The sequence below is a fragment of the Bos mutus genome, chromosome 26, assembly GCF_027580195.1.
Source record: "Bos mutus isolate GX-2022 chromosome 26, NWIPB_WYAK_1.1, whole genome shotgun sequence".
NCBI lineage: Eukaryota > Metazoa > Chordata > Mammalia > Artiodactyla > Bovidae > Bos > Bos mutus.
In genome coordinates, this window is record NC_091642.1 from 30529895 (window position 1) to 30556066 (window position 26172).

A 26172-nucleotide genomic window follows, 5' to 3' on the forward strand; every position below is an offset into this window, starting at 1 on the left:
AGGGAAAAAATGAAGGGTGGAAGGCAGTGGTCACTCCACCTGTAGCTGAGGAGGTGGATAAATCATTGTTAAATTGCATACAGCTTTACTGACTTTTCGTTTGCAGCTGTAGATGCTATTTAGAAACTTGAGTCCTGTTTGTGGTGGTTTCTTAGCTTTTTGTTGTTTTCTTTAAAAGTTTCTGGCGTCTGGCTTGGGCTTGTAAGGCCATGAAGACCATGACAGTTGTTAAATTCCTGGACCTTGGGAGACTAGCACAGGATTGTGACAGACACATTCTCCCAACCTTTCCCTTTCTTTTCACGTGGAAAGGAATGGTGTGAAGTGTGTTAGTTGCTCTCTAGCTAAGACGAATAGCTGTTCCTTCAACGTAGTTACCACCAGTTTTTTTTATGTAGACAGATGACACTTTGGAGAAATTTGAAATGGTGTATTTGAAAGAGCTTCAACTTTTTCTGGCTTCTGCCCATCCTCCCCTAAAACTGATATTTCCACTTTTAGATCCACCTTGAGTCTTAGAAATAGTCTTCGCAAGTGGGGGTGGGAGTCTAGCATTTTAAAAATGACAGATTAGTCTGTATTTCCATCCATCTAGTTCAGCATATAACTTTCTTTCAATGAATTTGAAATTTAAAAAAATTTTGGAACAATGGAAAAAAGTGAAAGAAGGACAAAGAAAGAACATTTCAAGGTGTGGGTTTCAAAGAGTTAGGGATGGACCTAAAACAATTAATCTTTTCTTAGTTATTTGTTATGAATTCTTTGCAAATCTGTTTATATTTTCTTTTTTTTTTAATTTATTATTTAACTTTACAATATTGTATTGGTTTTGCCTTATATCAAAATGAATCTGCCACAGGTATACATGTGTTCCCCATCCTGAACCCTCCTCCCTCCCCATACCATCCCTCTGGGTCGTCCCAGTACACCAGCTCCAAGCATCCAGTATCCTGCATTGAACCTGGACTGGCGACTCGTTTCATACATGATATTATACATGTTTCAATGCCATTCTCCAAAATTATCCCACCCTCTCCCACAGAGTCCAAAAGACTGTTCTATACATCAGTGTCTCTTTTGCTGTCTTGTATACAGGGTTATTATTACCATCTTTCCAAATTCCATATATATTGTTTATATTTTCAAGATAGAAAGCTAAGTTCTATGTATATACTATTCACTATATAAAACAGGATTTCATTTTTATAGTTGCCTCCAAATTGCCTCCTTTTTATAACTTCCAGGGTATGGTGTCATGTTTCTTACATTTCAGAATTTGGTGATCATGTCTATGCTTATAACATTGATTTATAGTTATATCTTTTTATTCTTCATCTTTCTATGCTAATTTTTTGTTGTTGATTTTATAGAGGCTTTATGGCCCCAGTATTTTTTTTTTCTTTTTTTTAAAAAAATTTTGAAGTATAGTTAATTTGCAGTGTTGTGTTTTAAGTGTTCAGCAAAGTGATTGATATGTATGTTTATATATTTTTCAGATTCTTTTTATGTTATAGATTATTACAGATACTGAGTATAGTTCCTTGTACTATACAGTAGGTCCTTGTTTACCTATTTTATATATAGTGTTGTGTATATGTTAATTGCCCCCAATATTTTAATTGCTTTCTAGGTAGATTAAAAGAATTGTGAGCATCAGAAATTTTCTCCTTACTTGGAAGTTTGCTGTTATCTTTTTTTTTTTTCCCAGCCCGGTGATTAAATGTATGTTTTGATCTGGCTTGTGTTATGTACAATTAAAGTACATCAACTGAGAGCCAGCTGAATTTTTTTTCCACAAGTATTTCTCAAAAGGTTAAAAACCAAAGAGAGACTGTCTTTATACCTGAGAGTATGCTGGAGACCCGGAGGTGTGGTTGGTAGAGCTTATGAAACAAGGTGTAATGTTAACAGTTTAATTTTATCTTTTCACTTTTGTAGGTGTGATAGATACTGTAGGGACCAGCAATTGTTCATCACGAGTAACTCATACTAGTGAGGCTTTAGTAGATCAATAGCATGAGTAAGAGTGAATGTAAGAGTGAATGTTTATTACAGCATTTTAGATTTGGAAAGAGAATTTCTCTTTTTATAATCTTGTCAAATTGAAACATCTTTTTGCAGGGGAGGAGCTTTGCTAACTAGCCCCAGTGGACCGGGCTATCATATCATGTTGCCTTTCATTACTACCTTCAGATCCGTGCAGGTGAGTGATTCCTAGGGAAGCCCTGACACTGAAAGACAAGTGTGACAGGAACAGTTACCACATTCATGGGTGGAGATAGATTTCCTTATTGCTTAAGCAAATGATAGTATGCTACCAACGTAGGAGCTAAAGTTCAGAGTACAGTTGTCACAGCGTAAGTTTTGACTTTGAACGACATCACTCTCTTGAAGTATGAGCTAGGCAGCTTTTGAGGACTGACTTCTCCCATCTATATAGTGGAATACAGCAGGTTTTCTGTTGCTGCTATCAGAGTAAAAGCAAGATTTTGAAACACAACTAGAGACATGAACCAATGATTACTTGGTTTAGAATGGTGTTTGGTTTCCATAGAGGCAATCTCCTGGGCTACTGTTAACATGGAGGATCTCAATTTTTATACACAGTTTCTCTGCCTCATATTTTTGCCTGGGACATTAAGCACAATTTTATGTGGAACCATACTGAATGTTCTGGAGAAGGCAGTGGCAACCCACTCCAGTACTATTGCCTGGAAAATCCCATGGGCGGAGGAGCCTGGTGGGCTGCAGTCCATGGGGTCGCTAAGAATCGGACACGACTGAGCGACTTCACTTTCACTTTTCACTTTCATGCATTGGAGAAGGAAATGGCAACCCACTCCAGTGTTCTTGCTGGAGAATCCCAGGGACGGGGGAGCCTGGTGGGCTGCTGTCTATGGGGTCGCACAGAGTCGGACATGACCAAAGCGACTTAGCAGCAGCAGCAGTATACTAAATGTTCTAGTTTGACAACATCCCAGAATATCTGAAATAAGCATCTGGTTCTTGAGAATACTGTCTTAGCTGTAGGAGACACTTAGTAAATATCTTTTGACATGACAAGATGACAAAGCAGGATTAGATTGTTACTACTTTTGCAAGCACTGTGTGATTATAAATCTTTGGATTCAGAAGTTTGTCTATCTGCTACTGAATTTTCAGGACTCAGGGAAATTTAATGTGTTTAGTCTTGTAATTTAAAGTCTAGGCTTTCTGCTAAATGAGATTTTCATTATGAATACTTAAATCCTCCAGATTTCCTTCCAATTTCCTTTTGGATGGCTTGGGATAAGAATCGTGTCTATTGAAATGAAATATAGTGTTCTCCTAGTCAGACCTGATTTCCATACTGTTTTCCCATATTTTATTCACTCTTGCCTTGGCTGATGCCATCTCACCATCTCTCTATTCTTTATTTCCTATCTAAATCTTGCCAGCCTTTTTAGAGCTCATCACAAATTCTACTCTTGTTCCATAGCTCTTTAAGACTATATTGTAAATTTTGGCCCTTGGTCTTATTTCCTTTAGTAACGTTGTCTTGTTATTAGTCTCTTAAGTTTTTGTGTGAATTTTTTTCCAGAAAGTCTCATAACTTCTTGAAGGCAGGGGTTGTAACACAATTTGTATTTCTGGCCTTTCTACTTTTGGTGAAAGTTGTTAAATTGAAGTGATTTCTCAGGAAGCTGTCTAATGTAGTGAGCATGGGGCCAGAAACCTGGAGAAGTTCTGACCCTGGCTCCTCCACCAATTGGTTACATGACTTTGCAGAAATTACCTAACCATTCTAAACTCCAGTTAGTTCTCTGAATCAAGAGGTTTTAACTGCATGAACCTACCAACAGCTTAAAGCTCAACATTCGAAAAACTAAGATCATAGCATCTGGTCCCATCACTTCATGGCAAATAGAAGGGGAAAAAAGTGGAAGCGTGACAGATTTTATTTTCTTGGGCTCCAGAATCACTGTGGGTAGTGACTGCAGCCATGAAGTTAAAAGACGTTTGCTGTTTGAAAGGACAGCTGACAAACCTAGACAGTATGCTAAAAAGCAAAGCCCTCATTTGGCCAACAAAGCTTTATGTAGTCAAAGCTGTGGTTTTTCAGTTAATCATGTATGGATGTGAGAATTGGACCATATGGAAGGCTGAGTGCCTGAAGAATTGATGCTTTCGAATTATGGTGCTGGGGAAGACTCTTGAGAGTTCCTTGGACTGGAAGGAGAGATCAAACCAACCAATCCTAAAAGAAATCAACCCTGAATATTCGTTGGAAGGACTGATGCTGCAACTTCGACATGGGCCACGTGATGCGAAGAGACAACTCATTTGAAAAGACTCTGATGCTAGGAAAGATTGAAGGCCACACAAGAAGAGGGCAACAGGATGAGATGGTTAAATAGCATTACTGACTCAATTTGAGCAAACTCCAGAAGATAGTAAAGGACAGGGAAGCCTGGCGTGCTGCAGTCCATGGAGTCGCAAAGAGTCAGATATGACTTAGCGATTGAACAACAATAGCCACAGCCAACAGCTTAAATGTTCTATAGTGATGTTGTCAATGGCGTCATCAGATGCTTAGAGATCAGGGGCTTTTTTTTAGATTTTGTTCAGTGCCAGACATGTCTGTCTCTGCCTTCTTGGAGATGAGTATGTAGAGTCATACTGATGACTCTTTTATATAAAAGAGATAAATACAGGATGTGTGTATATATTTACATACAAATATTTTATATATACACACATTCACATATAGAGTGATAAACTATCATAAGAAATGAAAATGAAATTTGTAAAAAGATTTTTGTGAACTAATGTACTTTGTATCTACAAAATATTAAATGTTGGAGTCAGTTTGACTAAATGGAAATGGTCTTTATATGTGAAACAGCAATGTTCTAGGAAAGAATTATATTAATAAAACCCTCTTAAGAAGTTGTCTTCATAGGAATGAGATGCAGAAACTTATTTTTAGGAGTTTTTGGAACACATTAGAGGACATAGCTTATATAAACAAATGGCTTAACAGATTTGGCATTTGATAGGAATATTTAAGAAGCATCTTGGGGAAATGTGATATCCCCATATATGATGTAAGAAAAAAAAATGTTTAGAAAAATATGAAGACTTTTAGCCTTTAAAATATATATAACACAACCAAAGACTTTTGAAATATTTATACTGGGAAAATGATTTTTGAGATAATATAAAAGAAGTAAAAAAGTACATGAAAATAGGATGTTAAATTGAAGATTTAACCTTTGAACTCTTTGCTGGTTCTTGGTTTGAAAATTGAAGTCTATCCTTTAGATTTAGATAGAAATGTATATGTAAAGTTGATATGGAAGTTGAATTTGGTTAATGTTTTGAAGGGAATAAACTGAGCTCACCTTTCTTATCAACTTCCCTCTCTACTCAGAACCTGTCACTAATGTTTATTATCAACCTTTTAACCCCCAAATTCATAGTCTATTCTTCTCTCTCCTGGAATTTTATATGCAACTAGTTATCAAACTCCTCTGTTAAGTCTCCTGGGTTGACAGCTTTCAGTTTCCATGGCCTTTTCTATGTTAATCTAAATAAATTACTACTTAAGCTTCCCAGCTGGTGGTCTTGCCTGCGGATGTGGTAGATAATGAGAACCATATCACACATAAGCAAAGGAATGAAGAAAAAGTCATATTTTTGAAAGGTTCATTTTGTGGCTGTTTATAGGATGGATTAGGGAGAGCACAACCTCCCCCCCTCCCCTCCAGCCAATATTCAAGGCCCTCTCCCTAACATCATCATGTTCTCTTCTCAGAGCCTCACCTCATCTATATTGCCCTTCCTACTCCAGGCAAGCCAACTGCATCCTGAAACCTATACACACAGTTTGTGTGACTGGTTATTTAACTCTGCCAGTTAATACCTAATTTGTATCTGTTATGGATTGCTTCGTAATGATTTTCTCTCCTGTGTTGGATTGTGAACTCTTTGGGAACAGGGGCCATGCTTCCTTTCTCCTTTGTATTCTGTCAAGTACTCTGTTGCTGTGGGCCTAATACAGTGCATTGTGTCCAGGATACACTCATTATGTGCTCACCTGCTGGATGCCTTCCAGTGCAATAGAGAGTCATTCCAGATCCAAATCAAGTTATGACAGGGGTAGAGTAATTAAGTACCATATTGTTGGTTCACTAGGAGGAAGCACTGCTGATGGTGGCAGTTCTATTAAAAAGGAAATTGAATAGACCATCTGAACGATCTCTAGGACCTGACCTAAAATACTGCCTACAGCTTCAAAGGAAGAGGTTGCTGTTGAGTTCAAAGGCCTACTTGTATGCATATAATAGTAATCTTTTACCTTCATTGTAAACATTAATATTAGCAGTGGAATCAGAGTTCAAAAAACAAGTCCTAGCAGTAGTATCCTCGTGGGTATTCCATGTAGTTTGCAATCCCAGGCCAACCCCAGGCAAATAAAGGACTCTGAGTGAGAGATTGAACATTGAAACTTTTCCTGGTGCGTCTTGACTCAAACATTAACTATAAAATATTTTGTCTCTAGTCTTTTATGTGTGTTCGGATACAAAAATCTATGACAAGCCTAGGCAGCGTGTTAGAAAGCAGAGACATCACTTTGCCAGCAAAGATCCATATAGTCAAAGTTACGGTTTTTCTAGTCACACATGGATGTGAGAGATGGACCATAAAGAAGGTTGAGTGCTGAAGAATTGATGGTTTTGAACTGTGGTGCTGGAAAAGACTCTTGAGAGTCCTTGGACAGCAAGGAGATCAAACCAATCCTGTAAGAAATCAACCCTGAATATTCATTGGAAGGACTGATGCTGAAGCTCCAATATTTTGGCCACCTGATACAAAGAGCTGACTCATTGAAAAAGACCCTGATGCTGGGAACGATTGAGGGCAGATGGAGAAGGGGATTACAGGATGAAACGGTTGGATGGCATCACTGACTCAATGGACATGAGTTTGAGCAAACTCCGAGAGAGAGTGTAGAACAGGAAAGCCTTGCATGCTGAGGTCCATGGGATTGCAACGAGTCAGACACAACTTAGCAACTGAACAACGAGGATACAAAAAGAAATTTAGGGGGCTAAAATTGTAATGGAGTTCTCTTGTACTTATCTCTTAGCAGTTCTGTAGAGATTTTCCTTTAGCACTAGTGGTTCCTTGATGATATGTGTGCTGAGTATTGATGAGATATTTTTTCCTCCCCAGACAACACTACAAACTGATGAAGTTAAAAATGTGCCTTGTGGAACAAGGTAAGCATTCCCCTTGCTTACCAGTGTCCCTTTGATTCAGATGTAGTTTCTGTTCATAAGCTGTAGTCTCTTAAACATCTTTCAGATAGGCGTGATAGTAACCGAGGGGAATTTATCTTCTGAGCATTATTTGAGAAAAGCCCTGCCTCCAAATAGGAGCTTTCCATCTTAGGAGTCATTTTAAACTGATAGTAACAGTTTAAAATGGAATTAGCTCACCATATCAAGTATGGTATTAAATGCCATCTAATTTAGAGTTTCTGATTTAGTAGGTCTGGAATGAGACCCAAGAATTTGCATTGCTAGCAAAAGTTCCCAGGTGAAGCTAAGACTGCTGGTCCAAAGACCATATTTAGAAAATCACTGTCCTAAAGAGTTTTGGGGCAGGAAAGAAAGTCAAGGCCCAAAGAGTATAATCAGTACATTGCATTGTATAAAAGGAAGAGTATAAAGCTCAAAGTATGTTTTAAATTCTGTATTTTAAATGACTAATATATCACTTTTAAAGCCTATAAAAGAGGCTTTGACATCTGTGGAAGGACAGAAATGCTCTTAAAAAGGGAGCAGATTCTCTCTGTTTTAAGTTACTTGATACCAAGTTCTCTAGGTCTATCTGTAACTCTCTTTTATGGATTCCCTTCAGAGATGACTCAAAATTGGCAGCTGATGAGATGTTGGGTAAATTTTATTTTTATCTTCATGCTTTCCTATGTTTGTCAGATTTTTTGCCTGTGAGCAGGTATTATGTTTTTTTTTTTATCAGAAAAAAATGTTATTGTAAGTTGATAGAAGGGCTTAATTGTATAGTTTCAAAATCTCTTAACTTCAAGTATCTTAAACTGAGGTTCACATGTCCTTCAGGATGTGTGCTGGTAGGCCAGGAAGTATAGGAAACCATTAATTAACAAGAGCTGTCTTTCTGGAGTGTCAGTTTTACTTCATGTTTTGGGGGCAAATTCTTTGTTTCATATTAGAATAAATACAGATGAAAAGTAGATTAAGATAGGGCAGGAAATCAAAAGAATTTCAGTTCATGGCTGACCTCTACCTCTTGGGAAACCATTTTATCTGGTTCCTTGTTGGAGAAGTTTGAGGAATGCACTGCTTTAGCTGTTGGCTTCAGTTAATAAGGGCAGAGTGCTAAGCAGCTCTAGGTTTTAGGTCTAGTCTTCCTGTGAGCTCATCTGATAACAGCATTTACGAAGGAGAGCCTTTGGTTATGAGAGGAGCCAGGTGAGTGTGTATAGGGGTCATTTGAGTAGTGATTAATGAAGTCGTTTTAATCAGTAGTATATCTTTAGATTTTACTTCTAAATTTCTGTCACGTGGGATTTGTTGGCTGATGTGGGATTAATATGGGACTCTAACAATTTGTATTTGGCTCATGTTTTTCCATTTCTCTGTTTTTAGTGGTGGGGTCATGATCTATATTGACCGAATAGAAGTGGTTAATATGTTGGCCCCTTGTGCAGGTATGGTACCCATCTATTCTGTTAGAGTTATACTCAGAGTGTCTGTCACTGAGAGAGTCCTTGGAGGAGAAGAAGAGATTCCCTAAGGAAAGTTTTATGACTTCATTCATTTCTGATCTCTCTATATATAAAATAATCATTGGAATATTTTCCATTCGTAGGGAATGGTGATAGTGATAGGTCACAAATCCTGGACAGAGTTGACTTTCTGCAACTGTATGGGATACTCTGAGCTGAGTGTATTTAGCAAGATAGTCATTGATTATTTCTAGAATTCCTAGAAAGTGCCATTTCACCCAATCAGGATGAAAAGTAATTTCCTTACACATTAAAAGTCTATAACTGATCAGTTCCTTGACCACATTGATTTGTGACCACCAAAAAATCTTTTTTAGCTGAGATTTGCTAACTTGCAATCTGAAAGTCCTCAGTGTGGGGAAAACATTTTCTTGGTAATAGATGAAAACCCCCAGAGATGGAGTACTGTTCAAATAAAAAACTGAAAGAGAATTTCTGAAGTAAGATTGGCCTTCTTTTTAATGTTTGATTTTTTTTCCCAATTTTTTTTATTTTGATAAAATACATATAACGGAATTTGCCATCTTTACCACTTTTAAATATTCAGTGGGCATTAAATACATTCACATTGTTATGCAGTCATCACCAACATCCATCTCTATAACTCGTTTTCATCTTGTAAAACTGAAACTTTCTACCCATTAAACAGTAACTTCCCATCCGCCCCCTCTCCCAGCCCCTGGCAACCACTGTTTCTGTCTTTCTGACATTTCTGTGTACTTTCTCTCTATGAGTTTGACTACTCTAGGTACCTCATAAATGGAATCATACAGTGTTTGTCTTTTTGTACTTGCTTATTTAACACTTAACATAATGTCTTCAGGGTTCATCTACGTTGCAGCGTGTCAGAATTTCCTTTCTTTTTAAGGCTGAATAATATTCCACTGTATCCATTCATCTGTTGATGGACACTTAGGTTACTTCCATGTTTTAGCTATTATGAATAATGCTGCTATGACCAGGGGTATACATGGGTCTCTTTGAGACCTTACTTTGAATCAAAAGATCTGCTGTTTTCAGAAAACCTATATAAGTATTTCTCCAAAAAAAGACATGCAGATGCTCAATAGGCACGTGAAAAGATGCTCAACATCACTAATTATTAGAGAACTGCAAATCAAAACTACAATGAGGTAGCACCTCACACTGATCAGAATGGCCATCGTTTAAAAGTCTTATAAATAACAAATGCTGAACAGGGCATAGAGAAAAGGAAACCCTCCTATGCTGTTGGTAGGAATGTAAATCTGTGCAGCCACAATGGAAAACAATATGGAGATTTCTCAAAAGACCAGCAATCCTGTCATATGATCCAGCAATCCTACTCCTGGGCATGTACGTAGACAAATTATAATTTGAAAAGATACATGCCCCAGTGTTCATTGTAGCACCATTGACTATAGCCAAGAATGGAAACAACCTAAATGTCCATCGACAGATGAATGGATTAAAAAAGATGTGGTACATGCATATAATAGAATACTATGCAGCATAAAAAAGAATGATGTAATGCCAATTTGCAGCAGCATGGATGGATTAGAAATTATCATACTAAGTAAAGTCAGAAAGGCAAATAATGGTATGATACCAATTACATGTGAAATCTAAAATATGACACAAATTATGAAACAACAGATTTATGGTTGCCTTGGGGGAGGGTGGATTGGGAGTTTGGAATTAGCAGGCGCAAACTGTTACATAAAGGATGGATAAGCAGCATGACCCCACTGTACAGCACAGGGAACTATATTCACTATCATGTGATAAATCATAATGAAAGAAAACATGAAAAAGAATGTGTATATATGTATAACTGAATCACTTTGCTATATAGTAGAAATTAATACATTATAAATCAACTATACTGTAATAAAATAAATTTTAAAAAAATCTGTCATTTTATTATCCTTATTATTTATTAGTAGTAATACTTTTCCTTACTAAGTATTACTTATTAATAATTATCCTTATTACTAAAATTTGCACACATACAATATCAGGATACTGTGTTCAGCAAAAACAATTCAAAACCATGAAGTTAGATCTTTGCCTTAAGGGTTGGTTTGTTTGTTTTTCCCACTTGAGAAGGCATGATACTGACCTAAAAAAAAAAAAAAATACATATATATAGGAATGTAAGGTCTTGCTGAATTTCATGTCACTGGTACAGGCACAAATAGCAAAAGAATTTCAAAACAGAGAGCAAGCTGTGTTACTATCAAGTGGATTTGGATTATATTTTTCAGCAACTAAGTATTTTCCTGTCTTTTATAATCTAGTTTCCCTGGTCACAAGGGTGTTCCTGGAGGCTCAGATGGTAAAGAATCTGCCTGCAATGCAGGAGACTCGGGTTCAATTCCTGGGTTGGGAATATCCCCTGTAGAAGGGAATGGCACCCCACTCCAGTATTCTTGCTTGGAAAATTCCATGAACAGAGGAGTCTGGAGGGCTATAGTCCATGGGGTTGCAAAAAGTCAGACATGACTAAGCAACTTAACACTTTCACTTGACTTCACTTTCTCATTTCCCCTGGTCACAGATCAGTGGAATGGACTATGATTGGAAAAAAACAGAAGAAGGGGAGATATTGCTTGTTTTCTGGCGAGAGATAAAGACGAAACTGTTGCATCACTGACTCATTTGTAAATGACCAAGAGAATGAATTAGTCACCGAGTGTTATTTGATGACCTGTTTGTGGTTTGCAGTTTAGTTCTAGTTTTCTCCATAGGAAGGCCAGTAGAGCACGTCTTGGATTTGAAGGGAGAAAGCAGCATGTTTTAATAAGGGCATAGGTTCTGGCATGGTATAATATATTCCCTTAGGCACATTTCTGAAATTCTGTTTCTCAGTTTTATACTATGCAAAATTAGATTTTTTGTGAGAATTGTGTGTTAAGGAAGTATATAAATTGCCAGACATAAAGCCTGGCCCAGAAATGTTAGCTTCCTTCCCTTCTAGCCTAGCATCTTTTTTTTTCCCCCAACCTTTGAAAACTGCCTTTTTGAAAATGGCCTTTTGGAGCTACTTCCCTCTTTCATTTCCACTGTTCCTCAGTTAGTTCAGGTTCTGTTTATCTAAACTTTGGCTTTTCAATCATTGCTTCTTTATACTTTGCCTGCTTCTGATTTCTATGCCTTACAGTTCATTTTTCACTCTGCTGCCAAAGTACAGTCTGATAGTGTCATGCCCTTGCTCAAAAACTTTGACAGTTCCTTATTACCTTCAAGATAATATATACTCTCCTTAGTATGGAATTCAAAGTTTGCTTACTAGAATTGCAAATGCAGTAATATGTGGAATATTAAGCATGTTAAGGAACACACCAAGGCTTAGAGTTGTGTTCCATGTTTTCGCTGTTTCATTGGCACTTCTTGTGTATATTTTATAACTAACTTTTTCCTTGGCTGAATTAGAGGATACACAGGTAAACATGAATTGTACCTTTCTTCCAGTGTTTGATATCGTGAAGAACTACACTGCAGATTATGACAAGACCTTAATCTTCAATAAAATCCACCATGAACTGAACCAGTTTTGCAGTGCCCATACACTTCAAGAAGTTTACATTGAATTGTTTGGTGAGTCTTATTTGTTTTAAATATATGAATAACCAATTAGAAATCTTGTTCAACTTGTTTGTGAAGGCTATAATAATATTAATAATGTGTTATTTGTGCATTTCTTCTGAGTTTATAATAGAGCAGTTGTGTTTAAAATATTCTTTATCTTAAGTTTAAAATTTCTTTGCTAAAATTGCTTAAATTAAGCAAATTGTTACTTAAGATACTTTAAGAATGATAACCATTTTCTGAAATGTATAGTGTATAACTTGGTACAGATTGGAAAAAGATTCATTTCTTAACAATATTCTATTTATGCCATGATAATTTACTAAAAACTAGCTTTGCTTGTGCGCTCTCAGTCTCTTCAGTTGCGTCCGACTCTGTGGGGCCCCATGGACTGTAGCCCGGTGGGCTTCTCTGTCCATGGAATTCTCCAAGCAAGAGTACTGGAGTGGGTTGCCATGCCCTCCTCCAGGGGATCTTCCCAACCCGGGGATCAAATTTGTGTTTCCTGCAGTGCAAGCAGATTCTTTACCGTCTGAACCACCAGGGAAGCCTAAGAATACTGCTGTGGGTAGCCTGTCCCTTCTCCAGAGCATGTTCCTGACCCAGAAATCGAAACAGGGTCTCCTGCGTTGCAGGTGGATTCTTTACCAGCTGAGCTACCAGGGAAGCCAAGCTTTGTTGCTATTTTAATAGATAATTTGGGGAATTTAGAACCTGGGTCTTGCAGTTTCCCAAGACTCACCTCCACGTTTGATGAGGACTAGCAGGACTCCATATAATTATACTCACAGCTGAGATGTACTACAGCAAAAAGATACAGAGCAAAATCGCAAAAGGAAAAGGCACGTGGTGAAGTCTGAAGAAAATCAGGCACAAGCTTGCAAGAGTCTTCTCCAGTGGAGTCACGCAGGATACACTTGATTACTCCAGCTTTGAAATGTGACAACACATGTTAGATGTTTGCTGGAGAAGTTCATTAGAGATTTTCTGCCCAGAATTTTTTCTGGAAGTTGTTCATGTAGGTACCCTCTGCCTAGCATGTATCAATACCAATATTCCAGAAGAAAAGTAGATGCTCAGCATAAAATACATAGTTTGAATAAACAATTTAGGCACAGTGAAGTCATTCTTCCCAGTCCTGGGGATTGTGGAAATGAAATGCTCTCCAAAACCACAACCCCAGGTGACAGTCAGAGACCAAATTGCGAATAGGCCTTTCTCGGATAGTAGTTTTCAGGCTTGCTATGTTAATTCTCTTATGTACAAGTTACATTTCATTTGTGATAGTGAAAGTTCTGGCCAGGGGTTGGGTTGCTGCTATTGGCTGCCTACTTCTCTCTTCTGGAATTATTAGTGAATTTCTTAGAGGCAGATATAGAAATGGTTTATCAGTGTAGAAATCTATCAGTTGATTCCTCTTTGATGATTACGAACTATTGGAATGATGTTTGAGAAAATTTTGCCTTTTCTTATTTGTCACATTTCTGGCTATTTAATAATGGGGAAAGTACTGACGAGGTGGATAGAAAAATTTGTGAATTATCAATTCAGGTGAAGTGACATCTTTATTCTTGTATGCTCTAGGAACTTTCCCCCTCCCTCTCTCTTTCTAAATCTAAAATAATCAGCTGAGTTCCATAGAAATGAAATTTAGTTATTTGAGAATTTGGATAAAGATTGACTAAAGATAGAAATTTATTTTTTTAGAGAATTGAGACACATATTAAGTCACAATACTGAATTAAGACATTAGAAACCTAGATCCTCCACTTATTGGATAAACATCAATGGCTGCTTATCATCTTTCCTCAATTTCTTTGTCCAATAATTCCTCACACTTTTTCTCATTTATATATATATTTATTTGTTTTCATATGTGTGTGACATGGTTCAAGCTCTATAAAAGAAGAATACCATGGAAACTTTAGATCTAATAATGATTTTGTTTTAGGGCTAGCACAGCGTTAAGACTTTTTTTGAGTGTCATAGAGCTCTTGTTCTTGGCTTCAAAAACAGATCAAATAGACGAAAACCTCAAGCAAGCTCTGCAGAAAGATTTAAACGTCATGGCCCCAGGCCTCACCATACAGGTAAGCCCTTCTCCTAGGGAAATTCTTTGGGAGTTTTGAGAGCTTTGAATTTAATCGTCCTTGAATAGGACTGTTTATTCAGCAGTTATTTAACTGAAGTGCTTTGGTAATTTATAGTCTATCTTTCTCAGTTTAGGTTATGGGTAGAATTTTTTCTGAACTCTTGGAACAGATAAACTGAGGTTCTTGCAGGAAATAAAATCTGTATACTGCTATGTGTGAGGCATTATTAAGATACAGTAATGGTGTTAAGTCAGTGTAAGACTGATCCTTGGCATCAGTAAGATTATGAAAAAGAATTTCAAGTATAAAATTCGAACAATAATTCCAGACAAAGTAGATATCCCTAAGTATTCATTGACAGATGAATTGACTGGATGACTGTTGCTCTAAGAGTTAAAAGAACATTTCAAGAAAGTCTGCCTGGAAATGACTGGCTTGGAATTTTGATAGGTCTAGAAGAATTACTAGGATTTATATGAGGGAAAGCAATAAGGAAGTGGATGGAATGACCTGAGTAAAAGCAAGGTAACAGATGAATTCAGTGGTGGTGTGATGGTGGCAGTGGCATTGGGAGATAGAATAGTGAGAAAAACTGCTTTTTGGATCAGTATTTTTTCAGAGTGGGTTGAAATCCATTATTAGGTTCTAAAATCAGTTTTAGTGGGTTATGACTAGCCTTTAAATAAAATGGAATTGAACAGGAAAAGAAACCCGGGCACATGGCTTGTAGTAAGTTTTAAGTATCATTCTGTGAAACTTGTTTTTTTGATGTCAGTGTGTGGGGTAGGTGTTATTGTGGGTGTCACTGTAAGATGCCTTTTCTACTGTAGTCATGCTCAATAACATTGGAAAGCTGTGACTCTGGATCTGGATTATCGGAGAAGTGGTGAATATGACTTCTCTAATATGCTTCCTCAGTTTCTGGATCATACTGCTTGTAAGAAGTGTGCATTCACTCTGAGTGATCAGGAGCAATCTCATAAACAAGTCTGAGGGTATTATTTCCCTTGTCCTCCCCCTTGCTGTGTCATCTCTGCTGGCTGCCTAAGGGGAAGCTGCACAAGTTACAGGGTCTCTTGAAATGTCCAGAGCTAACTTTGTAAAACCCTTTTGGTTGTTCTGGAGTAGCTTTTCAATTTTAAAGATAATGTGAATGTCACAGATTCTTACATTCTGCTCAAGTTGTTACTAGGAGATCTAGCTCATTCTTCTTTACAACCCCTTATAGTTCCTCGCCTTATATTGCATAACTATTTCCCTATTGTTTCCAATTTGCCTTTAATAAACAATAGTGTAGTGAATATTCCTGACACATCTCCTTGTATGTACAATTTATCTTTCAAAGTGGCTGTATAAATCTACATTCTTACCAGCAGTATTTGTGAATACTTGTTTCTCCACAACCTCGTCAACATGTGAAGCAGTCAGACATGCTGATTTTTGATGCATGGATACATGTGAAGTTATTGAATATCTCTCTTTGATTTGCATTTCATTAATTGTTAATAAGTTGACATCTTTTTATTTAATCTTTGTCCATTTGCACTTCTCTGTCAATTGCCTATTCATATTCTTTGCCCCAGTGTTGGACTAAAGTGGAATCATACCCTAACCATTTTGTTCACCAACAATATGTGTCTTTTCAAGTCACAAGTAAGATTCGCTACATCATCACTTTTAACCTTTTAATTTAATCCCTGTGGCTTCCAGTTGTTACTGTTATGTACATGTTGTGATGACTAAGCTGTGCTGGGTCTTCATTTCATTGCAGGCCTTTCTAAGTTGCAGTGAGCCAGAACTGCTCTTTGTTGCGATGTGTGGGCTGCTCATTGCAGTGGCTTCTCTTGTTGTGGAGCACAGGCTCTAGGGCTTGCGGGCTCAATAGCTGTGGCCCCCAGGCCTCATTGCTCTGCAGCATGGGGAATCTCCCAGACCAGGGATCCAACCAGTGTTCCCTGCATTGACAGGTGGATTCTTTCCCACTGTGCCACTAGGGAAGTCCAGGATAAATTCTTAATTGTAGGATTGATGAGTCAAAATGTATCCCCTGTGTGGGGACTTTTTGGTACATATTGCCAAACTGCATTTCAGAAAAATTTTAGCATCCTGCACTCTCTCATCAGCAGTGTTCATGAGCTGTTGTTTTCTATACATTTGATTGTGTGATTGTACCCAAATAATTAGCAGATACATGTTTCTAAATCCTGTTGGAGAAAATGTGTATGGTATTTTGTGTTAATTATTGAATATCCTTGGATGTATGTTTGCTCATTGTTTGGTTTTTATCTGTTTTTCTCATTGACTTAAACTATTTTTGGTATGTTAATTATGGTAACTCTTAAATACTCCCCTTCACTTTTCACTTTCATGCATTGGAGAAGGAGATGGCGAACCACTCCAGTGTTCTTGCCTGGAGAATCCCAGGGACAGCGGAGCCTGGTGGGCTGCTGTCTGTGGGGTCGTGCAGAGTCAGACACGACTGAAGCGACTTAGCAGCAGCAGCATGCTTTTAAGAGCCTTTCACCAACTTTAAAATATAAAAATCTAAATAAAATCAGAAATTACATTTTTTCTCTACTTTTATGTTGTATTTTTAGGTTTAAAATTTTAATTCATCTGAAATTCATTTTTAGTTGTGAGGTTGGACTCAGTTCCTCCCCCAATTATTAACAACAGTAATTATTGAATAATTTATGCCCGTCTGTCTTCCTTGATTGAAATGCCAATGGTATTGTATGCTAAATTTTGTTATATGGTAAAGTTGTTTTTTAGACTTTGTTCTGTTCCATTGCTTTTTCTATTTCCTATTCTTTAGTTAGTTACTGAGCCTTTCATCTTTTCCCATCCAATTTGCTGCTCTCCTTTTTTTTTCTTCTAGTTAGTAAATGGTTCCCTCTTAGCCTCAGGCCAGTCTAAATGTATGGGAGGCATCTTTGACAACTCTCTTGCCCTTAATATCTAGTCCCTGGATTCTGCTGATTCTACCGAATCCACCTAAAACATCTCTGCCACCTCCTTAAACCAAGTACTGTCTTTTGCCTGAATTTCTGCAGTAATCTCCTATCTTGTTTTCTCACTTTTACTTGTCTACTGCATTGCAGGAAAAAGGATCTTTTAAACTTAGGTATATTTATTTGTTGTTTTTATTAAAAGTTGTTGAATGAAAAAAATATCACTTTATATTCATGTTTTTAAACTGATAGATCAAGATCTCCATTTTTTGGTTGCTTTAGTCTTGTTATAAAATAACTTATTATTTTATAACATAACTTATAGTTGAAATGCATTTTTAAAACTTAAAGGCTATTTTTCAGTGTTCCTATCTTTAACATGTTACATTATGGTTATGATAATTCAACTTTTTAGTCACTTTAAAAATTCCGATAAGATACATTGTCTTTAAGAATGGCCTTGGATATTTCTGCCAGTTAACTCTACATGATGAGTTTTCATTACTGATATTTTCAAGGCATACCAGGTACCTAAATTGGCTTGTACATTTTAAAATTAGGAATATAGTCTATGACTTCATTTATATTATCATTTTTGTTTCTTTTAGAATTTCTGACTTAGGTGAGAAACCCATATACCAAGTTAAATTAATATTCATAAAGTTAATGAACTTTAATGCTATTGACATCTGGTCCCATCACTTCATAGGAAATAGATGGGGAAACAGTGGAAACAGTGTCAGACTTTATTTTGGGGGGCTCCAAAACCACTGCAGATGGTGATTGCAGCCATAAAATTAAAAGACACTTACTCCTTGGAAGGAAAGTTATGACCAACCTAGACAGCATATTCAAAAGCAGAGATATTACTTTGCCAACAAAGGTCTGTCTAGTCAAGGCTATGGTTTTTCCAGTGGTCATGTATGGATGTGAGAGTTGGACTGTGAAGAAAACTGAGCACCAAAGAATTGATGCTTTTGAACTGTGGTGTTGGAGAAGACTCTTGAGAGTCCCTTGGACTGCAAGGAGATCCACCCAGTCCATCCTAAAGGAGATCAGTCCTGGGTGTTCATTGGAAGGACTGATGCTAAAGCTGAAACTCCAGTACTTTGGCCACCTCATGTGAAGAGTTGACTCATTGGAAAAGACTCTGATGCTGGGAGGAATTGCGGGCAGGAGGAGAAGAGGACGACAGAGGATGGGATGGCTGGATGGCATCACCAACTCGATGGACATGAGTTTGAGTGAACTCTGGGAGTTGGTGATGGACAGGGAGGCCTGGTGTGCTACGATTCATGGGGTCTCAAAGAGTTGGATACGACTGAGCTACTGAACTGAATGCTATTAAATGTGTAGTCTATTTTTAAGCATTGAGGAATGCAAACAATTCTTGATGACTTTATTGTATATCCACAGATTTGCTGAATAAACTATCTTTAGTAATTGTTTTTGGTTAATTTCCTTAGATTTCTGTGTGTGTGTGTGTGTGTGTACGTGTGGTAAAAATACTTAACTTGAGATCTACCCTCTTAAAATTTTAAGTGTACAAAAAGAATTTTTAGTGTACATTTTATTGACTCTAAGTACAATGCTGTACAGTAGATCTCTGGAGCTATTTATTTTACTTGATGAAAACTTTATGAATTTCTCTAGAATTTTTTAAGCTATGTAATTATGCCAAAATAAAAATGTTGACTTTGCTCCCAATCTAGTATTTTAATTTTCCACATAACACTAATAACTGTCTGAAATTTAATTTATATGCTTTTTGTTGTTATTTACTGTCTTTTTGTTCTTTTAAAATTTTAAAGTCCATGAGCACAGTCTTGCCTTGTTTATTGCTGTATCCACAGTGGTTGAAACAAACAGTACTTGGTTCGACTAGGCACCCAATTAATACTTGTTGAGTGAACCTTCTCTGTAACATTCAGTGTTTTAATTTTTCCCTTCTCTATATTTGTACCCCATCTTTTCTTTTCTTTTTAAAAAATTTTATTTTTTGACTTTGCTAGGTCTTCGTTGCTGTGAGGGCCTTTCTCTGGCTATGATAAGCAGGTGCTTCTCTCTAGTTGCTGTGCACAGGCTTCTCGTGGCCATGGCTTCTCTTGTTGTGGATTAAGGGATCTAGAGCATGCAGGCTTCACCGTTGCAGCATGTGGGCTCAGAATTGTGGCTCCAGGCTCTAGAGCACAGGCTCGGTAGTTGTGGCTCATAGGCTTAGTTGCTCTGTGACATGTGAAATCTTCCCAAGGGATCAAACCTGTGTCTCCTGCACTGTCAGGCAGATTCTTCACCACTGAGCCACTAGGGAAACCCTGCATTTTTTCTTCTTCAACAACTACTGTGGCAAATTGAAGTGGTGAAAAAATTCTTGATTTTTTTTTTCCTATGCTATTTAAGGCAATGATTATATTATATGCTGGCTTTTGGTTTCAAGTATGTGCTTATGACCCAGGGTTCAGTTTCAATAGACATACTCATTTCATCAGCCTTTTTCTCTTTCGTCACTCACTGTGTGTGTTTGTGTATTTGACCATTGTTTGGGGTATATTTTATTTCTTAAATCTCTTTATGAAGCAAATTATTCATGGTCTCTATATCAATAGGTGCTTATATTTCACATATTTGAAAATTATGAGATTTCCCAAGATTGACACGTGTGTAGTACATTCTTCAGCCTCACACAGCAAGATAGAAGTCTTCAGAAGACAGTTCTATTTCATGCTACTTTTTAAGACTAGGAAAATACGTGGCCATTGCTTCCCTCTGAATCATACTGGAGGTCACCTGTCTTTCTGGTACTCACATAGGGAAATTAGGCATCTCTAACCAATTCTGGTTCTGAATTTTTCTTTGTCTTCTGGATATGTCCTTGAGTTCTTCATAACCTCACATGCTTCAACCTTCAGCGTGAAAATTGAGGGTTTTTTTACCATGGTCCCCAGCTTCTTATTCCATTTCACTCTAATTCTTATATTTAGTTATGATCATCCTCAGTTATGCACAGATCTAGCTTTTTTATGGAGGGGAGGCTTTGTTGCTTAGAAGTTTTAAAAGCTTTCTTTCAAAAGCCCTAAATGAAGGCTTCATGCCTAAAATCCTTGTTGTTTAAAAGTTCAACCAATTTTCAGAGGGAAATTAAAAGTTCCTTCAGATCAGCAAGGTGGTGTGTGTGTGTATGTGTGCGCACACACGTGCAGTCAGGTGGAGGGTGGTACAGGACGTTTAGCTAGTAAAATCAAACACTTCTGAGAGGTCAAGTCCTTAATACAGAAAAATCAGTCTTCGGAACCTGGATTTTCCACATAGATGTAACCATGTAAGTGCTGTGTGTCCATGGCACAGAAAGGCAAACTCTGACAGTTGTTGTTTGCAGCAAAATAAAAGTTTAGTTGCAGGATCCAGCAAGGAGAGTGGGCAGCTGATGCTCAGAGGACCCAAACTCCTCAACAGCTTTAAGGGAAGTTCTTAAAGGCAACATTTGAGGTAAGGGTTGTAGGAGGCATGACTTTTTTCTGGTTAATAGTCCAGAAATATTAATCATCGATCTTCTTGTGCCAACCAATCTGGGGGTCTGTGTGCTCATGCTTAGCATGTAGTCACCATCCTCCACCTGGGTGAGGGCCTTAGTTCCTGCAGAATGAGTCAGAGATATGCATCAGGTTGTTATATATATTCCTTGACCCTGTTTTATAAATTACTGTTTCTTGACTGCTTGAGTTTGTTCTTTGGAACACAGGACAGACCCAGGAGACTAAAGCCTTTTTGTACAAAAAAGAAACGGAACACAGAGGGGCTTTTGTACCTGGCCTTTGCACCCCAAAACTATCCTGTTTCATAGATAATTATGCCAAGGTACACTATGATTAGGGAAACTGTGTAGTAAACAGTGTTTGCAGAGGCACGCAGATTTTGTTCTAAGCAAGATTCTATGGAGAAAGAATGTAACCTGCTAATTGGTGTTTGTTTTTCCTCAGTGTTGGGCTATTTATTTGTAATCAGTACTGAGTGATTGCAGGTTTAGGAAGTGATAAATTCATTTATTGTCCACTATATTAAGTTGCATATACCCACCAGGGTTTGTTTTTGTTTTTGACTATTTCCTACTTTACAATTTAAATCTTGAAATTTTGCCTTTCTTCTGTTTATTTGACTTTCAGGTTTGAAAGGAAACAAAAGTATTCCATTTAAGAGCTTTGTGAAAGGTCTTTTAAGGAAGACTCTTTTCCCTAAAAATTTATTTCCTCAATAGATAGAGGAAATCCATTCAGTTCAGTCGCTCAGTGGTGTCCGACTCTTTGTGACCCCATGAATCGCAGCACGCCAGGCCTCCCTGTCCATCACCAACTCCCGGAGTTCACTCAAACCCACTTCCATCAAGTCGGTGATGGCATGCAGCCATCTCATCCTCTGTTGTCCCCTTCTTCTCCTGCCCCCATCCCTCCCAGCATCAGAGTCTTTTCCAATGAGTCAACTCTTCGCATGAGGTGGCCAAAGTACTGGAGTTTCAGCTTCAGCATCATTCCTTCCAAAGAACACCCAGGACTGATCACCTTTAAAATGGACTAGTTGGATCTCCTTGCAGTCCAAGGGACTCTCAAGAGTCTTCTCCAACACCACAGTTCAAAAGCATCAATTCTTTGGCACTCAGCTTTCTTCACAGTCCAACTCTCACATCCATACGTGACCACTGGAAAAACCATAGCCTTGACTAGACGGACCTTTGTTGGCAAAGTAATATCTCTGCTTTTGAATATGCTGTCTAGGTTGGTCATAACTTTCCTTCCAAGGAGTAAGCGTCTTTTAATTTCATGGCTGCAATCACCATCTACAGTGATCTTGGAGCCCAAAAAAATAAAGTCTGACACTGTTTCCACTATTTCCCCATCTGTTTCCTATGAAGTGATGGGACCAGATGCCATGATCTTAGTTTTCTGAATGTTGAGCTTTAAGCCAACTTTTTCACTCTCCTCTTTCACTTTCATCAGGAGGTTTTTAGTTCCTCTTCACTTTCTGCCATAAGGGTGGTATTATCTGCATATCTCAGGTTATTGATACTTCTTCCGGCAATCTTGATTCCAGCTTGTGCTTCTTCCAGCCCAGCGTTTCTCATGATGTACTCTGCATATAAGTTAAATAAGCAGGATGACAATATACAGCCTTGACGTACTCCTTTTCCTATTTGGACCCAGTCTGTTGTTCCATGTCCAGTTTGTTGCTTCCTGACCTGCATATAGGTTTCTCAAGAGGCAGGTCGAAATCCATTAGCCAAGCATTTTTTTAAGGAAACAAGCAGCTTATCTTTGACTTTGGTGTGGTGACAGGAGAAATAGATTTTCTACTGGATCCCTACATGTGTTTTTAGGCAGCTATGTCATAGCTATTTAATATTAGTTTCATTTGAGGCACTCTTTTGTACAGATTTAAATATTTATTTTTCAAATATACTTTGGCTTTTTCACTTTTATTTTTTAGGCTGTGCGTGTTACAAAACCCAAAATCCCAGAAGCCATAAGAAGAAATTTTGAGTTAATGTGAGTAATATGCATGGGATCTCAATATTTTTATTTTGGCTTGTCTACATATTTATCTTGCCAGTCTAGAGGGAAAAATTATGTTTGAGATAGTTACACTGGGGAGGGGTATATGTCCATCTTCTGTACTTTAATTCTAATAATACTATCTATTCTGGTGTCTTAATTCCCACTAGACTCTTATTAGTTTTCTCTTTACATATGGACATTTCAGGAGCAGCTTCAGTGGCTAAAGATGCAGTTTGCTGTAGAACTGTTGTTGGAAGCCTAAGGAGCTATAATTTGGATGTGAATAATGCCTTGAATTAAATATTAATAGAGGAGAGAAAGAGTCCTAGCTGTTAAGGTTGAAGAGAGTGCCTATATTTTGTTACTGTGTTATAAATGGTAAGAATAAATACATTGGTATCAAGTTTGCTTTTCCATTGTATGTGATTGTGTATCTAAAATTAGATCTGATCTTTATAATTTGCCTTTAGGGAAGCTTTGCCTGCCTTGACTCCTGGTAGTCTTTTCTTTTATGTGTCCAGGGCTGACTGGGAATGAAGAAATTACTTGCTTGACATGAAATTAGTTTCTGAGTGCTTTAGAAGATTCCATTTAAAGGACTACCTATTGTAGTCAAAATGTTTTTGTGTGTGTGCAGTCAAGTGTGGGGTGGTGTACAGGATGTTTAACTAGTAAAATCAGATACTTCCGAGAGAGACAGTCCTTGATACAGAAAAGTCAGCCTTCGGAATCTGGATTTCCCAAGTAGATATAACCGTGTAAGGGCTTACGTCCACAGCCCAGAAAGCCAGATTCTTACAATAGGTATCATGACAGGTACTGAAAAGAAGAAACTAGAGTCTTTAGGAAACTAAAGTAGTATTATTCTGTCTGTCTGACTTTTAAGTCTTTAGGAAACTTGGAAGATAGGTTAAGAGACAAAATATGAAATGCTAGAAAACGAATTTTGCAAAAGTCAAGAATACAAAAGATGTATAAATACGGGGCATCCAAAAAGTAATAATAATATTTTATAGAGTGATATACTTCTGAGTCCGTATTGTTCCCAAGTCTATACCTTCTATTATGCATAATTTTGTTTCCCCTTTTTTACTGTAGAAAAAGAACTCTTTTAAATAAAGCACAGAGTGCTAGACTGAGTAGATCATAGGTCTGATCCATTTATAGAAGAAAAAATTTCTTGAAGGCTCAGGATGTCTTAGACTTTAAATATAATAACTTCTGGAAATGCAAAGATGAATACTATGTGTTCTCTGCCCTCAAATAACTCATAGTATCCAGAATGTTATTTTATATCTTTTATGAGTGTTAACGCGAGGAAAGGAGAGAGGTTGGCGAGGGTAATGTTTGGGGAAACTATTGGAGTGCCTGGATTCTGGATCTTTCCTAAGTTTAAAGACTGTTGGAATTCCACAATTAAAGGCTACCTTGGAATAATGCAGTCTAACCTCCCACCTAATAGGTATCTTTTCTTTAATACCCTTCCTTCCATGTGGTCCCCTAGCAGCCATTTGTCCATGCTTAGTGACAGACCACCTATTTCCATTATTAGGAAGCTCAAATTCTTAGAATGTTCTTTCGTACATTGAGCCCCAGTTCACCACCTAATAAAGAACTGCCATCTAGTTCTATCTTCTGTACAACAAATAAGGCCACTACATGAGGGTGTCTGCTGGAAGAGGGCCTGAAATCCAGCCCCCTTCTGCTTGCCAAACCATGCACCTGAGGGGCTGCATCTTCCCAGAGGTTAGTGCCTTTTGCTAGTTGGTCCAGTTTAGCTGGAGGCCTAATAGCAAAGGAAGCATTTATATACTCCAGACACTTCCAGATCACAGGCCTTTTCTTGATACAGTTAGTAGAAAAGGTCAGCCTACGGGCTTCCCAGGTGGTTCAGTGGTAGAGAGTCTGCCTGCCATTGCAGGAGACGCAGGAAGCATGGATTCAATCTCTGAGTTGGGAAGATCCCCTGGAGTAGGAAATGGCAACCCACTCTAGTAATCTTGCCAGGATGATTTCATGGACAGAGGAGTCTGGCAGGCTACAGTCCATGAGGTCAGAAAGAGTTTGACATGACTGAGCAACTGAATATGTCAGACTGAAATATATTAAATTTGATTCCTGTTTCTGGGTGACTTTGGACAAATCATTTAACCTTTCAACCTCAGGTTTATTATCAGTAATATAGGATAACACCTCTCTTGCCTACCTTAGTGAGTCAGAAAATTGTTATTGAAAATGACGCTCTGAACCACTGTAGTGTCAGAATTACTATCTATGACTATTCAGTTCAGTTCAGTCACTCAGTCATGTCCAGTTCTTTGCGACCCCGTGAATCACAGCACACCAGGCCTCCCTGTCCATCACCAACTCCCGGAATTCACTCAGACTCACATCCATTGAGTTGGTGATGCCATCCAGCCATCTCATCCTCTGTCGTCCCCTTTTCCTCCTGCCCCCAATCCCTTCCAGCATCAGAGTCTTTTCCAATGAGTCACCTCTTCGCATGAGGTGGCCAGAGTACTGGAGTTTCAGCTTTAGCATCATTCCTTCCAAAGAAATCCCAGGGCTGATCTCCTTTAGAATGGACTGGTTGGATCTCATTGCAGTCCAAGGGAATCTCAAGAGTCTTCTCCAACACCACAGTTCAAAAGCATCAATTCTTCCACACTCAGCCTTCTTCACAGTCCATCTCTCACATCCATACATGACCACAGGAAAAACCATAGCCTTGACTAGATGGACCTTTGTTGGCAAAGTAATGTCTCTGCTTTTCAGTATGCTGTCTAGGTTGGACATAACTTTCCTTCTAAGGAGTAAGTGTCTTTTAATTTCATGGCTGCAGTCACCATCTGTGGTGATTTTGGAGCCCAGAAAAATAAAGTCTGACACTGTTTCCACTGTTTCCCCATCTATTTCCCGTGAAGTGATAGGACCGGATGCCTTGATCTTCGTTTTCTGAATGTTGAGCTTTAAGCCAACTTTTTCATTCTCCACTTTCACTTTCATCAAGAGACTTTCTGTGACTATAGATCATTTCTAATTTTTTGTAATTTTTTTTCCCACAGGGAGGCTGAGAAGACAAAACTTCTTATAGCTGCACAGAAACAAAAGGTTGTGGAGAAAGAAGCTGAGACAGAGAGGAAAAAGGCTGTTATAGGTACTTGGATTTCTTTCTGAAATGGAAGTCTCTAAGTACATGT

The 26172-nt window shown here is 38.0% G+C and overlaps 1 protein-coding gene across 2 annotated transcripts in view; it reads left to right on the forward strand.

Moving 5' to 3' along the window:
- The window catches only part of ERLIN1 (ER lipid raft associated 1), a 41733-nt gene that overhangs the window by 718 nt on the left and 14843 nt on the right, over positions 1 to 26172 (forward strand). The window contains exons 2-8 of one of the 2 annotated variants that reach the window (XM_070363884.1): positions 2122 to 2203; positions 7219 to 7265; positions 8676 to 8737; positions 12269 to 12394; positions 14402 to 14475; positions 22905 to 22963; positions 26038 to 26129. In XM_070363884.1, the coding sequence (XP_070219985.1) occupies positions 2122 to 2203; positions 7219 to 7265; positions 8676 to 8737; positions 12269 to 12394; positions 14402 to 14475; positions 22905 to 22963; positions 26038 to 26129 (542 nt within the window). Of the gene's footprint in view, positions 1 to 2121; positions 2204 to 7218; positions 7266 to 8675; positions 8738 to 12268; positions 12395 to 14336; positions 14476 to 22904; positions 22964 to 26037; positions 26130 to 26172 lie in introns of those variants that run through there. The other variant, XM_070363885.1, reaches the window with a different exon arrangement.